The sequence below is a fragment of the Mytilus trossulus genome, chromosome 8 (genome assembly GCF_036588685.1).
Source record: "Mytilus trossulus isolate FHL-02 chromosome 8, PNRI_Mtr1.1.1.hap1, whole genome shotgun sequence".
NCBI classification, from domain to species: Eukaryota; Metazoa; Mollusca; class Bivalvia; order Mytilida; family Mytilidae; genus Mytilus; species Mytilus trossulus.
The window spans coordinates 3,170,443-3,187,082 of record NC_086380.1 but is presented as its reverse complement, the minus strand read 5'-3'; the positions used below and the strand labels follow the sequence as shown (position 1 = coordinate 3,187,082).

Below are 16,640 nucleotides of genomic sequence, written 5' to 3'. Positions count from 1 at the left end.
GTTATGGAAGTCACCAAAATGTAATGTAAACATGTATATTATATGGAGTATGATGCAGAATCATGGAAATATTTTTTTGTTTAGAAGCAAGAATGATTTTTTTTATTATGGCCTTTTTATTCATGTTATTGGTAGATACATGTATATACGGTGAGGACAAACAAGCCAATTTTTTTTTACCTTAAACTTTATAATAGTGTTATATTATATACCAGTATGATATTTTTATTACTTTATAATTTTTTACAATTATAGGGAACATCTCACATTTTGTCTCAGAAGAGAAATAGGCGAGTAGTTGTCTTTTCACCATTGAAGGGTACTAATTATAAGAGCCCACCTAAAAAGAAACGTAGGCAACCAGTATGGACCCAGAAAGAGTTGTGTTCCCTAGTAGAGTTTGTGGCCTTACACAAGGACTTACAGTCCTCTGATAATGAGTGGCCTGCTATGAATGCAGATAATATATATTGGACAAAAGCAAGTGATTTCATCAAACAGACCTGTGGCTCTGTTAGAAGCAGTAAGTGCAGCACTCATATTATAATTGAAAAAGGCATATTGTTATTGTGTATGGCCCTTTGAAATTTTGTTACTCTTCAAATATGTAACTATATGAGACATTTGATTGCTTTCTTGATTAAATATGATATACATGTATACAGGAACAATCATTAATTTTTAGGGTTAAACACAGAGGAATACATACATGTATCTCAAACATAAAATAATATAGAAACAATATATATGTGTATGTTTACTGCTTGGAAAGACTAGTAATTTTGAAATTGTATGGGTTTTTTACAGATAACTTTTACATGTACATGTACATGTAAGTTGAAATATACAATATAAGACTTTATTTACCCACATCATTTCTGCTTAGTAAAAATTATTTGCAACATAAATCTAAGTGCCCTGTCATGAAAATTATGACTTTACTAATAACATTACAATGTACCACCATCACAACTTTTTTTATATGTAATGGAAAAAAAAAAGATCTTTGTATCCAAATATAACGTATAATTTCTTTTTTCAGCTATTTCATGTAGAGCAAAGATTGTCAACCATTTTCGAATTACCTACTCAACCATTGATGAAGCAGAAGAAGAATTTTTGATTAATTATGAAGAATCCTCATCCACATTTGATGATTCCGGCTTTATACAGACACCAAAGACACCAACTACACCTGCAACATCAACCAGTGATGATAAATTTCTCGATTATTATACATCTAAATTTAATCCAGACCAGGTTGTATCAATATGGCAGAAACTGGGCAAACAAATTACAGATAGCCAGCTAATTCTATCTTTAAATTCCATACTGAATGAGGATCAGTTGTTAAAACTCATTAGTACTTCATCAGTTGACTTTGCAGAGCAGTCAATTAAGGCAAATTTTAAAAGACTATCAATTGAAACTAAAAAACAATTTCTTGATCAAATGTTTGAAAGTGTTGCAGAGGAAGAGGGGTTGAAAGTTGGAACAGCCAATTTCACCAGTCTGTCTCTTAGAGCAATGAAAACTCTGAAAGAAAATAGTAAACCCAATGTAGTAAAAGATTTTGTGAAATGCCTTGGAACAAAAAGACCAAATTCACAGGAACCACTGATGCCGGTCACACGGATGCCTTTTGGTTTAATTCAGCACCAGATTCAGTTCTTCTGTGCTAGTGATATTAGACAGGTATTTTATATTATAATTTTACCTGTGTCATTAAACATGGAGGCCAGTCTGCAAAAACATTAACATCAATGTCATGTACATGTAGGTGTCAACTCCTTTTGTCACTTCATTCTTAAAAATTAACATGTACAGCTGATGAAACATCTTAAGTTTGCAATTTTGGGAAATGGGATACACATACATTTTGTAATTAAAAAAAAAACAAAAAAATGACTTATCCATATATGCTCAGAAAAAAACCCACACCAAAGGCAAAGGAACTTTTATTGCCGTTCTTCGGCACAAAAGTCACATTGAGAACTTCAACAAGGAACAAAAAGATTGTAAACTGAACTGTAATTTAAAACTTAAATGTATCCTGTAGGTCTAATTATTTGTATCAATACATGTACTAGTACTACATGCTGTATATATAGTACATTTTGTAATATACTTTGTAAGATGTTACATCACCAATTTATACTGGAAGGTACATATAGTAAATATATTAAAAAATATTAAATTACTACGCAAATGTGTAAATATATTATATATTTACACATTTGCATAGTAATTTGATATTTAAAACTATGTAAAAACCATATGTTTAGTAATTAATGTAAAATTAACAACACTTCAATATTACATATATTTATATATATATATAAGTGCCTATAAATAGCACATGACATACAAATCTATGGGAGTGTGGATTAATCAGTACAGAGATTAATTCAATTACACAAATAAAATTATAGATTGCCTAACAATGTAATTTTAACACACTATTTAATATGTAAATATAAGAATGTTTAAAATATTTACAAAATGATGAAAATAAACGCAATATTTCGCTAGACCAACTAGCTTTATCAAGCGTGCATCTATCCAGGTGAAATCGGATGTAGATGATAAGAAACTTTTGCAGCTCAATGTATATGTTGAACTTAGCTGCCTTGAAAATAAGAAAATTTTGCAGCTCAATGTCTATGTTGAATTTGGATTGAGCTGCTTTAAAAATAAAAAAATAAATAATTTTTTGCAGCTCCATGGATCCACCAACTCCACACTTTAGAACCTGATGGTCTTAACGAAAAAGACGAAAAAAGATATAGGAAAGATAAAGAATAATTTAAAAACAAAGCATCGTCCTTTTTATCCCGTAATATCGGCCAATGGACGTTGCTAATTTCAACTTCCAATTATATATTTTTAAGGCAGCTAAATCCAATAGCAACATATACATGGAGCTGCAAAAAATTATTTATTTTTTTATTTTTAAAGCAGCTCAATCCAAATTCAACATAGACATTGAGCTGCAAAATTTTCTTATTTTCAAGGCAGCTAAGTTCAACATATACATTGAGCTGCAAAAGTTTCTTATCATCTACATCCGATTTCACCTGGATAGATGCACGCTTGATAAAGCTAGTTGGTCTAGCGAAATATTGCGTTTATTTTCATCATTTTGTAAATATTTTAAACATTCTTATATTTACATATTAAATAGTGTGTTAAAATTACATTGTTAGGCAATCTATATATATATATACATATACAATTAAAAAAAATCAGGACAATATCTTCATTCAATTTAATATAAACACTAGTGGACATGCATGTACTATTGTATGTTAACTCCATGACTATTAAATTATACACATTAACATTATCTTTATTATTATTGTTTATTGCAGATTTCCATACCAGATGATTATTTTCAGTGGTTGGAAACCTTAGATGCAGAATTTGAAGACTAACTAGGAAGAATTTTGCGAGGTCCAATGTGGAGTGGTCAACCTGCCAACTGTATTGGGAAACCTTTAGAGGTAGCTACATGTATAATAAACTCCCCTGAAACTACACAACAAATTTACAAGAAACTTTGTACATAATAATTAGAAGCAATGTAGATGTGCAAATATAAGAAAAAAATGAATTCTGTAGGACATAGTGATATTAAATTGTTTGCCCATTTACATGTGTTGGTATCATCATCAGGGTAGGGGTAAGTGAGCATGATCACAAAGTTCAATGAATTCAAATAGTGCATATGTACTTTATCAGATAAGCATTGTTACATGCAAAAAATAAATAAACCTTTATTACATTATCAAATGCAACTATCAATGATATATATTTTTTTTGTATTTCATGTTAATTTTGTTATTATTTACAGGCTAGAGTGAACTTAGCAGCTGTCAGCAGGTCCACACTTCACAGAAGAACATCAGCTTCTGCTTTTACAGACTCTCCAGCTATTCAGGTACATTTTAAAATTGTAACGTTATTATAGAAAATATTTTTGTGGACTACACCAAACCTATTTGGATGCATTCATTAGATGTGCAACAAATCCTAATATAATATAAGTGAGGTTTCCAACAAATTCTCCTTTTTAGCTCACCTGACCCACAGAACCAAGTGAGCTTTTCTCCTACAGGACCAAATTTAAACAAACTTAGTGACAATAATTATTATGAAATTTATTTTAAAAGATTTGTCCAATATGACCCAGACAAAAATTGTTAAAAATAGATCATAGGTGTAAAATATTGTTTTTGTTATATTATACTGGTGGTATCTCTGAAACCTAACGAAAAGTATAACATTTGCATCAATTAATGCATCGATTGTAAATAAAAATATGTAGTGATATCAATTATCAATTTTTAGAAAGTTTGAAATTACGCCTGTTTAAGTTTTCTCGTTTGAATTACTTTACATTTGACATTTCTGGGTCTTTTATAACTGTGGTATGTGTTTTGCTTATTGTTGGAGGTTATACAGTGAACTATATTTGTTTATTTATGTGACATGTGGTCTTTTGAGATTTAGTTGGTCTCATTCACAATTACAACACAGCTTCTTTTTTATGTGAAATTATCAACTTTTTTGCTATATTATTTCAGATCCCAGCCATTAAACTTTTGACAGAGGTAAATCCAGAAGGGCAGTACTGGTTAAAACTGGACGGAACTGATCTGAAAGACTCACTTCAACACTCTGTGAAAGATGTTTGGAATGGTGATGTCAATTTGAATGATGGTAAACTTGATACTTTACGAGAACAGTATGAAAGCAGACTTAATTGGATGAATTCAATACACACTTTGAATAATGCTAATTTAGAAACTGGTGTTCAACAGCTGAAAATTGAATTAGAATATGATTGCCAATTTTTAGAAAAAGGTTTCCAATCAGCTTGTAATACTCTTCAAACAAAAGTGAAAGTGAAAACAACAAATGCAGAAACTCTTAAAAGTTTGAATTGGGAGGTTGTGGAGTTTAATCAACTTTTACAAGATTGCACTGAATACCAAAGGAAACTACAGAATTGTTCAATGTACATAGATCTCCTGAAATCCATGAAGAATGACTTCCTTACCTACTTGAAAAACTTGTTCAAAAAGAAGAGAACAGCAGCAAGTCATGTATTAGTAATTGCAATTTCAGATGAAAAAAGAAGTAAAAAGCCATACACACTTCCTATTCAGTATATCCCTTACAAGTCACTAAGAGATCAGCAAGTCAGGGATTTAACAACTCCTATAAAGAAAGCGATGGCAGAAGCTGGATTGAAAGTAGTTGGTAAGTTATTGAACTTTTTGTTGTTTTTGTAATTATGAAACCAATGTATGTGTTAACTCATGACTTCTTCATATATATTACAGAAATTAAGGTACAATAAGTGATATACTGCATAATCCTTTTATAATGTTTAAACAAAACCAAATTCTTTTTTTTTTAAGAATTTTTTTTTCAATTTAAACCGTTAAGGGGATATAACTCTTATAATAAATGTTTTTTTACTGGAATGATAATTATTTATTACTTATTCAGGTACAGTAACAGATGGTGAATTCAACTCACTTAGGTCACAGGGAGACACTGGACCCCTTCACATATGGCAACTTATCCATGATTCCAGAGAGGCAGTGAGGAAGATGTCAAAGTTAACATTGATTTCCATGCTTACCTATGTTGGAGGTATGTTAAATGACACATAGAAATAAGGACATATGGTATGATTTTGCCAATGAGACAATTTCTTCCCAATTTAAAATGAAGAGGAAGTAAGCAATTATTATTTAGGCCACTGTTCAGCCTTCAACAATGAGAAAAATGCAGACTTGAAAATATAAAATAATTCAAATGAGAAAGCTTACTAGCTAATTTATAATAAAACCATTAGAAAAATAAATACTCCAGACCTGAAGCAACGGCAAAGTCTTAAGTACATGTCATAACTGACTCAAAAAAAATAATATCAGCAATATTTTAGGGTGAGACTACTAATAGAAAATGTTAAAAAAAAAACTGACTGATAAACAGTTTACAATGGTTTCAAATTATGTTCTTATGTCCCTTAAATTATATAATACCAGTATTTTAAAGTTTTGAAATAATTCTGTTTTATTTTTTTCTACAGAAGATGAAAATGGTAACCCATTTGCGGAGAGATCTAATGATGCTATACCCGGAGATGTAATTGTTGATATAAAAAAAATGAAGGATGAAGGATTGTCCTTTCAAGACAGCATTGTCAATTTTAGGAGAAGACTTATTCCAGATGGTTATGAACCATATCCATTCCGAAAAGACACACCAGAGTCGTATCTAGACATGCTTCGTACTGTTGTTGCCACATATATATACAGAGACATCGTTCTAAAATTGAAACAGGAGGGCAGAGACTTCACATGTTATTTGTATGTTCCAGAAGTTGATCCAGCAACTAAAACCATACACTATGAAAGAGGTGACCATAATCATATTCTGAAGAGAATGGCAACCTCAACTAGAGAATGTAAAAATGTGTCACTGAACCCTGAAGCCTTTGACAAGGCGATGATGGACAATAACACAGGGCTCACCCACGCAGCCCTTACTGGTCAAAGACCACAGTCCGTTGAGGATGCAGAAAAACTATTGTCATATCAGGTTGCCCTTAGCATGGAACAAAATAATTTTGAATCAGAAGCAGAATATGTTAGAACTATCGCTGGATGGCACGAGTCATCAGATGGACGTGGATTAACTCAATTACAGAGATCCAAGTTTAATTACCAGATGTTAAACTACATCTTAGATGACTTCATGCCATGGCACAGAGAGATTTATAATTTCTTATATATAGATATCAACAGGTACTTGACTATATAAAATTAATAATGCATATTGTGTTGAAGAAAGCAGCAACTTATTAATATGAGTGAAAAAAAAAAAAATTGATGGTATAAAAAAGAAGATGTGGTATGATTGCCAACGAGACAACTGACCAAAATGACACAGACATTAACAACTTTTGGCCTTCAACAATGAACAAAGCCCATTCCGCATAGTCAGTTATAAAAGGCCCTGATAAGACAATGTAAACATTTCAAACAAGAAAACTGACGGCCTTATTATATTTATAAACGAAAACAAATAAGTAACACTTAAACAAACAACAACCAATGAATTACAGGCTCCTGACTTGGGACAGGCACATACATAAATAATGTGGCGGGGTTAAACATGTTTTTAAAAATGAATACTGAAAACAGCAATCATATACATGAAAGATCATGTAATAATTTCATAACTGTAAATAGATATTTTTTAGATAAATTTTACATAAAAAAATATAAAAAATTTAACTTCAGTAGGCCACTCAAATGTTTCAATCCTAAATACATACATCTACACATATTATACTGAAAATTGGTTGTTCTAATTTTTTTTAAAAGGAAAAGTAGTATTAATTTTCATTTTTTCCAGACCAATGGAAAACCTTAGAGGATTCACACGTGAAACATTCATTGATATAACAGCCAATATCGAAAGTCAAGAACATCGCCGTAGACAAAATAATCTAATGAATTATCCTGAACACCCGAGGGCATCCACCACAGATGATGTTGAATGTTTTTTCAGCATGACACGCAGGCAGTTAGGAGACACATTCACCTTAAAAGAATTTAAATCAGGATGGCGGAAAATTGTTCGTGAATTTTGCAAGCGCCTTGATCCTAATATTCCTTTTTATTACTGGACTCAAAATGAAAGGTTCAAATTAGAACATGCATCTTTTGATAAAGACAATGGTCAAGATAAACGACTTCATGTTGTTCGCCATAACCAGAGAGAGGACATCAATATATTCACTGCAGGCAGAAGCTTTCTTCCTGCACGTAATAAGCCAAGCATAAGACAGAGACTGTTTCGTTTGGATGTTGGACTACCGCCTGTACCAGAAAACCTGCAGCATTTACATTTACAATAGATGTAAATGTATATATAGACATACTTCATATTTGTTCCAGGTCCCCAACAATTCATCTATCTTGACTGTGGTCTTTATCAGTAACTTAATTGTTTGTGATTTTATTGGAAATAATGTATACATGTATGTTTTCAATTCAAGAATAGTTACATGGTCTTATTTTTATATTGATGCATTAGTTATGAACAGATGAAAATGTATCATCCCTTTTATGTTTAAAAAAGTTATTATTCATGAAAATGTTATCCTTTGGTTGAACAATGTCTTCCAGCAGTGAGTTTTATGTTATATACATGTATGTTCTCCATATTTGTTAAATGATAGCTGGCTATTTGTAGTGTCTGTTTAATTTTATAGCTGAGAAAATACACACCCTCAAATTTAAAACACTTTGTTTCTGTTGTCAAGTGTAATTTAATATTTATATTTAATATTCCTAGTAAACAGTTAATTAAGTGGAAGATTTTTTGAACTGTGATGTCATGAATGTATATATATTTATATGAAGTTTGTGATCTGGTTTTTTTTGTATACTGCTATTACATGGAGTTATTGTAATCCTATTTGACTGTTCATATAAACATGTAAATGTATATATATATACATATGAATATTTTAAAGCAATAAATTTTATCTCTTCAAATGGCATATATTTTAAAATTTTTAAAAGTTCAATTTGATATGAAAAAAAAAATCCATCTTTTTAATCATTTGGGTAAAAAATCGTTATGCAAGCAAAATAAAATTTGCAGAACAGGATGCAACCCTCTGGCGCGCTGTGAAAAGTCGTAAGGTTGTAAGTCACTGGCGTAGATGGAATAAGCTCGTAAACTTGGACTGCTGCAAATTCAATCTTGCTTATTGTAAATTTATTAATTATAATTCATATATATATATATATGTCATTTGATCAGGTACTTCATGTATATATTCATGTATCTTCTATGTTTATTTTATGTAAAATATACTGGACCTATTGCATAAAGAATTAGAAAAAAATACCAAAACTCAACACTGAACTTTTACCACTGCATCATAAAAATGAGGTCAAGGTCAGATGACACCAGCCAGCTAGACATGTTCACCTTACAATCATTTCTCACACCAAATATAGTAGACCTTTTACAAAACATATGCATGTACAGTATAAGAAAAACAGACCAAAACACCAAAACTAAACTATTAACAACTGAACCATGAAAATGAAGTCAATATAAAAAAGATGATGTGGTATGATTGCCAATGAGACAACTATCCACAAAAGACCAAAATGACACAAACATTAACAACTACAGGTCACTGTACGGCCTTCATCAATGAGCAAAGTCCATACCGCATAGTCAAGGTCAGATGGCACCTGCCAGCTAGACAAGTACACCTTACAATCCTTTCATGAATTAAATACAGTAGACCTATTGCATACAGTATAAGAAAAACAAACCAAAACACAAAAACTTTCATACACCGAATAAAAAAGACCTATTGCGATTTATGAGTTATGGACTTGACCATCAAAACTAAACTTTGTTCGCTGATCCATGAAATGAGGTTGAGGTCAAGTGAAAACTGTCTGACGGGCATGCAGACCTTGCAAGGTACGCACATACCAAATATAGTTATCCTATTACATACATTAAGAGAGAATTTAAAGTTACAAAAACTTTTTTTCAAGTTGTCAACATGGTCCACGGTCATTGAACCATTAAAATGAGGTCAAGGCCATTGGACATTTGACTGACTGAAACTTCGTAATATGAGGCATCTACATGCATATACAAAGTATGAAGCATCCAAGTCTTCCACCTTCTATAATATTAACATGATAATTAGCTTTTAAGAAGTGAGCTAACACCACCGCCAGATCACTGTACCTACATTTGCCCTATGTTGAGCTTACTGCAACTAAAGTCGCAGGCTTGACAAAAATGAGACACTATATGAACCAATTCTCATCATCAAAAGACAACCACTGAACATCACATTCTTGATGTAGAACAGATCTGAACAAAAGCAGCAGGTTTAAACATTTTAATAGGTGTAGTATATACTTATAGATTATACTATCTGCAAATATCACAAATATTTGTTACAGACAAATCACTACATGTAGTTTATAATTTTAGTTTTTGGGTAAATGATTTAACCAATGTTTCAGGGAAACTAAAATTTCTGTAAAATGTATATCTGGAATTCACAATTTTTTTTTTATCCCACTGGTTATAAACTTGGTTGAGAGACACTCCAATTGTTTAAAAAACATTTTGCTGAAAAGTTGAAGACAGCTCAAAGATATTTATCAGTTAAGAGACATACATGTACAATAAACATTAAATTTATCCATAGACGTGAAACCAGACATTTGTGGTGAAAGAAACCCCAGGAATAAATCAAAATGCATATGGTGCATCCTGACATTACTGACTACATGTTAATGAAAATACTATAACACAATCTGATGACAATTAAAATTTACATATAGTCAGTGGGACCCCCTTATGGAAAGTTCTGGATCTACTAAAGCGGACTTGACTAGATATACATGAGGGGGGATAGGGCCTTTAACCGGACTCTGGGATCAGGTGTTTATAAGCTCGGGATATCGGGATCTGGGAATTCTTTATTCCAATTTCAGGACCTCTGGATTTCGTAATTTTAAGCCAGGGATTTTGGGATCAGCACCCCTCCTATCCCCCCTCATACAGGTAGCCATATGATACACAGACTTAATCTTCCAAGCACATTTAACAAAAAAAATGTTTAAAAATAAAATGTTTGCACTTACTATCCAACACCAACAAGGTGAATTAGTTAGTCATTGTTAATTACATGTAGACTATTAACTGGCTTTGTGTATGGCCTTCAGTTCATGGCCAGTCCCTACGATTTTGCACTTTTTTTACATTGAGCCTTGAGCAGTTGAGGTACTTTTGATAGAAGGATAAATCGGGTTTCAAAGAAAATAAATTGTTTCCTAATAATTCACTTCCTTGATATTTTTAAAACTTGGTAAGGAAAACTAAAATACCTTAAAATCACAAGAATTTTTGACAACTAGCAAGGCTGGTGACGTTTTGTTGCTGAGTGTTGACTCCAGTAATCCGTCGTCTGCAAACAGAATGCAACGTCTCACTTGGGTTTTGTCTGATGGAGCTACGTGTCCTACACGTACATTAACTTTAATACTTGGACAATCTCTCATTGCTACACTAAAAATATTCTTCTCAATGCAAAAAAGCCAAATTCCAGATGAATCTATCCAAGCGCTTGTAGTTGTTGATACTTCGACGGCCATTTTTCAACTGACAAACCGACTTCCGGCGATCGATAATATAGTTTGAATATGCGTGCCGTGTGCAAAACGAAACACCTCCTCTGCGCATTATGTAAACCTTTTGAATATGTCAGTTTTAAATTAGTAAGCTCATTGAAGTTTATATTTTCTGGCAATACCAATTAGTAATTCTTCAATGGGCGTAAGTACTGTAGATATATTTTAAAAACGTACTTCTGAACATATATAAAAGCAAGTTTTGATGTGTTATATAACGATCGTTGGACACCTCAATAAATGACTAAGGCTATTTACGTGACGTTCAGTTTGATCGTTGGACACCTCAATAAATGACTAAGGCTATTTACGTGACGTTCAGTTTGATCGTTGGACACCTCAATAAATGACTAAGGCTATTTACGTGACGTTCAGTTTGATAAATTGACGAGTAAATGAAAATGTTTATAGGATTTTCTTATCCCAGGAGAAGATAACATTAGCCGTATTTGGAACAACTTTTAAAGAATTATATCCCAAATTCATGTATTTGTTTTTGATGTTATATTTGTTATTCTCGTGGGATTTTTTCTGATGCTTGGTCCTTTCTGTGTGTGTGACATTTTAGTTTTGTGTCGTTGTTCTCCTCTTATATTTCATGCGTTTCCATCGGTTTTAATTTGTTACCCCGATTTTGTTTTTTGTCTATGGATTTATGAGTTTTGAACAGCGGTATACTACTGTTGCCTTTATTTAGGTCCTTAATGTTCTTCAACTTTGTACTTGTTTGGGTTTGTAGATATTTTGATCTGAGCGTCACTGGTGAGTCTTAAGTACACGAAACTCGCGTCTGAAGAATTAAATTAGAATCCTGGTATTTTTGAGAACTATTATGTTGATTCGAGACAAAATTAATTGAAATGTACATCAAATGATTTTGTTAATCTACCTCAGTTGGTAGGCCAGGGTCAAGGACAGAAACACGAATTGTAACTGGGTCAAAGTGCTATAATAATGCCGCTCAACAGGGTTAGCGCTATATAACCAGGTTTAATCCACCTTTTTTTACATTTGAAAATGCCTGTACCAAGTCAGGAATATGACAGTGATTGTACATACGTTTTTGATGTGTTTTGTTATTTGATTTTGCCATGTGATAAGGGACTTTCCAAATTGATTTTCCTCTGAGTTCAGTATTTTTGTGATTTTAATTTTTACTATCCAAGACTCATATACTTAGTTTGGATGTTGTATTTGTAATTCTGATCGGATATTGTTAATTTTTTTAATATTGAAAATGATAAAGATAGATTATGTTAAATATACAACCTAATATCTGTATATGAACCAATCCTGCTGAAATCAGTACAACGAATAATGTACACACTTGAAAACAGTTTAAAAGTTAAACAGAAAGCCTATAAAACCGGATAAAATACTCGACTATATCAACCAAAGGAACAAAAAGAAAACAACTACTATCATTAACCGAGACTCTCATGTTAGCCTTAAATAGTCAATTACAAGATATACGATGAAATATTAAACCAATGTGTGAGTACTTAGTGCAGAGTTTGGATGCATTGCTTTATCTGAAGTCACTTGATGTTTTTCAAGCTCTGGTTTACAAAAATCGGAAAATCACCCATATTTAACTCATTAATATGGTTCCGTAAAACAAATGAGTATATGAAGTTTATATACTTTTTTATCCACAATAAACTATAAATGTAGATACTGATACTGAACATGCTGAAATTACGGAGATTCGTTGGTCAATAAAACATAGTAATAAAATATCATAACCGTCAAATTTTTTGAAAGTGTATTTAAAGTTTACGAAAATGAATTACAAAGTAGAAACAAAAATCTGCTCCATATAAAACAATTTGTCAAAATTTAGCGATAACATTTTTAATTTTACACAACCCCAAAAAATATATGGACTGTGACCACCAACAGTTGCATGCAATAGATAACTGATTTAAACGGTATTAGCTATTTAGAAACGTAAGTGCAATTAATTCATTATGAATTGAAGATAAAAAATAATTCTCGTTATTACGTGAAAAAGTGTTAATGTTTTAAACCTGTGAATGATAATTTACAATTTACATTTTAATATAGGTGGATGCATGTAGGAAGGTTTAATGCAGCAAACTTAAGACAAAAAGTGTTCGTCAAATAATACAAGAGTTGTTGTTATCATGTATATGTTGTCACTAAACGTTTAACGGATATATATTTCCCTTCTAAGTGAATGGTAAATACTAGCAACTAAGAAAGTTCTCACTTTTGCATGTATGTCTTCATACCGACGTTTTCTGTACCATCGTAAAAAAAGTTATTTTCGACCCTTTCATTTGAATATATAAAGTTACTTATTATAATGATTCTAGGGTGAGGGTTAGGGTAAATCTACAATTCAATACATATTGATTACGGACCTTGACATACATTTCTCGAATTTAAATGTAAATTTAGGAATTTTGGTCCTTGAGGAGGATCACAAATATATCTTTTTTGAGACAGAATTTTTTTATAATTTGCCAAAATGAAGATTTTACTATGCTCTTTTCAAAAATTTAAGAAAAAGTATGGGTAACCATGCTATTTTTCAAACTATAAGTCGTTGCAAATTGACAACATTTGGTTAATTTGTTCATGAAAAAACACATTAGTGTGCATAAAAAAATTTCTGTGAAATAGAATTTTGAAATAAATTGTGAGAAGAAAGGTTTCATAACATGTTTAAAGAGAATAAAAAGAAAACATGGGGTCACCGAACTTGTTTTCTTGCTAAAGTAAAAATGAAAAAAATCCCTATTAGCCCAGTATAAATTTTGTACAAAAAGAGTTATCTCCCCTTAATTGGCTCATTTGAAAAAAATGATTTTAGAAAAAAAAAATAATATTTGTTAAAATAATTTGTATAATACGATGAATTAACAAGTTTTCTTTAAAAAGAAAACAAAACATTTTAACCATTGAATTACAAATCTGTCTTCAAATTTGCAGATTTAGGCAAATAACTAGACCGATTTTGTACAGTGATGGTACAATCCAAGATGGTGGTATACCATGTATCTATCTTAATGCTCTTCAACTTCGTACTTTATTTGGCCTTTTGAACTTTTGGATTCGAGCGTCACTGGTGAGTCTTTTGTAGACGACACGCGCGTCTGGAGTACAAAATTTGGTCCTGGTATTTATGATGAGTTAATAAAGACCTGTAATCAGACAATTATATTTCGTTTAGCTAAACTGATCTTATCGATAGGAAATAATATCAATTTCAGAAACATCATCTTAGTTTTTCGTATTTTAAATAATATATGGTGTTTCAACATCGAAGGTTAGAACCAGTCTGTCATGAGTATGCATGGTTGAAGAGATCGTGATAAGTAAGTTGTGATTATTTAATAAGGTCTCGAAAAAATCAACACTCTACTGAATGAGGAATCGACACGATTGAGTTCCGTAGTTTCAATCTATGCAGCACACAAGTAAAAAAAATCTCAGTTTTATAAAACTCTCTAAGTTGATCCAATAAGTCTTACTTTGATCCGTTCGGAGATTGTCGCACTTTTGATTCGTCTTTTCTTTCTCAGTTTGGATATGATAACTCTGTTTTGAATCTTTTCGTTCTACGCTTAGATATACTGACTCTTCAACTAGTCTCATTTTTTTTTCAAATGCTAATCTAGTTGATGTACCACAGTGCTAATGTAACTATTCACATACCGACTTAGTCTCATTCTGGTTGGATATACTTTTTATTTTGATTAAATCAACAACTGACAATCTTGATTCACCTTGATTACATTCCATGTATCACTAAACAAAACTATTCTGTTGATTCAATTGGTCTGCCTCTTGGTAGACCACGCGAAAAAGAAATAATTCATATCATATCGAAATCTAAAATTGTTCTCGTTCTTCTAAGCAACCTAAATCATGTAACACGTAAAAGCACAAAGGACATGGATTTCTTGTGAGTGGAAATACGCCTGGGTGAATTATCGAAAAGATATTTTTAAAAATGTTATTATCATAAATTATGATTTTCTAAATAATTGTGATGTTTTAAACAGGTAGCTATGAGAGCTATTACTTGCATTGATTTTTCTAATTATAGAAAGGACATGTGGTTTACATTAAATCTTTTGCTAGAACTTTCTTCTCCGAACTATGGATTTAGATATCATCGGTTTCAAAACAGTCTTGACCCATCTTCGATTCATTTACAAATCTGATGTAGGTATCAATTGGTTTTCGTATATTGTTTTCTTATTCCGGTTTTTTTTTTTTTTTTTTTTTTTACAGTTTTGGTACTTTATTGTCTCTTTTCATTGTTTTGAATTGTTTCTTTTTGATTTTTTTTGTTCAAATTTTATTACCATGGTAGAAAGAATGCTCTCAATATTAAAAGTTAAAAAGGGTCATCAGACTTTTGCATTAGGTACACTTATACTTTGGTATAATTTAAAGTAATATTTTAGGGTGATATTTTTTAGAATTGTAAAAAAAAGATATCGACAGCTTATGAAGTTTCTTCCAACTAATTGCCAGTCTTGTTCCGTATTCAATGTTCTAGGTCATCGAATGTCACATTTCCGTCTGATATTTGGTGAATGTTTTTTTGGTAAAGTTTATAATCATTTCCATTTATCTTGGACATAATTTTTTATTCTTTACAGATAATCTGTATTGTAAAGATGTATGTTTGTCAATTGTTAAACACAAGCATTAAAACGTATAAAGTCACCTTTGATAAGTGTCTATTCTGAAATCCAACCATATATATCTTTTAGTTTATCAAATACTGTTTGATTATAATACAAGGATTCCGTTTCAATATTTCAAACATCATTTTCTGTTAATCCTCTTCAAAGAGAAAAGGAAGCACAATTATTGCTACTGAATATGTTATCGGTATGCAAGTATGGGATTTAAAAAAGAGAAGTTAAAATAAGTTTTGTTAAATTTTGTATCGGGACACAGTATTATAGAATACGTTGGCGTTATATTTATACCATAAGTTTTTGTAATCTTAATACTAAAGAATATTAGAAGAACTGTATTAAAGAACTAAATTCAGGGAAAAGCGCTGGACCTGACTTTATATCTAATAAAATTATAAAATGTAGTAGCATTGTAACAGTTACAGCCATAGTAAAACTTTTTAATCTTGTTTTATCATCTGGTATTACCCAACCAGCTGGAGGGGAGCTTCTATTGTTTTAATCCATAATTCTGGAGATAAAGAAGACATATGTGACGATAGAGGTATTTCTATTTTAAACTGTCTAGCAAAATTAAATAGTTCTTTTTTAAATTAAAGACAAGTAAAGCATTATGAAAATAAGTCATCAATTTGGATTACGTTCAAATCATATAAGATCTGATAGCATATAAATTTTAAAAACT

The 16,640-nt window shown here is 31.4% G+C and overlaps 1 protein-coding gene across 1 annotated transcript; it reads left to right on the top strand.

The window, feature by feature from the left end:
- Positions 1-1,622: 1,622 nt before the first annotated feature.
- LOC134728126 (uncharacterized) lies at positions 1,623-8,313 on the top strand. Its single transcript, XM_063592562.1, has 7 exons — positions 1,623-1,695; positions 3,372-3,503; positions 3,854-3,940; positions 4,587-5,265; positions 5,518-5,664; positions 6,107-6,824; positions 7,438-8,313. Exons 2-7 carry the CDS (start codon positions 3,459-3,461, stop codon positions 7,940-7,942), a joined length of 2,181 nt encoding a protein of 726 aa, XP_063448632.1. The 5' UTR covers positions 1,623-1,695; positions 3,372-3,458; the 3' UTR covers positions 7,943-8,313.
- The last annotated feature ends 8,327 nt before the right edge of the window (positions 8,314-16,640 follow it).

Excerpts from the sequence above, each read along its gene's own strand:
- LOC134728126 (XM_063592562.1), top strand. The coding sequence starts at position 3,459 with ATGTGGAGTGGTCAACCTGCCAACTGTATTGGGAAACCTTTAGAG. Across the intron at positions 3,941-4,586 it reads CAGACTCTCCAGCTATTCAG|ATCCCAGCCATTAAACTTTT; the intron begins GTACATTTTAAA and ends ATATTATTTCAG. Across the intron at positions 6,825-7,437 it reads TTATATATAGATATCAACAG|ACCAATGGAAAACCTTAGAG; the intron begins GTACTTGACTAT and ends CATTTTTTCCAG.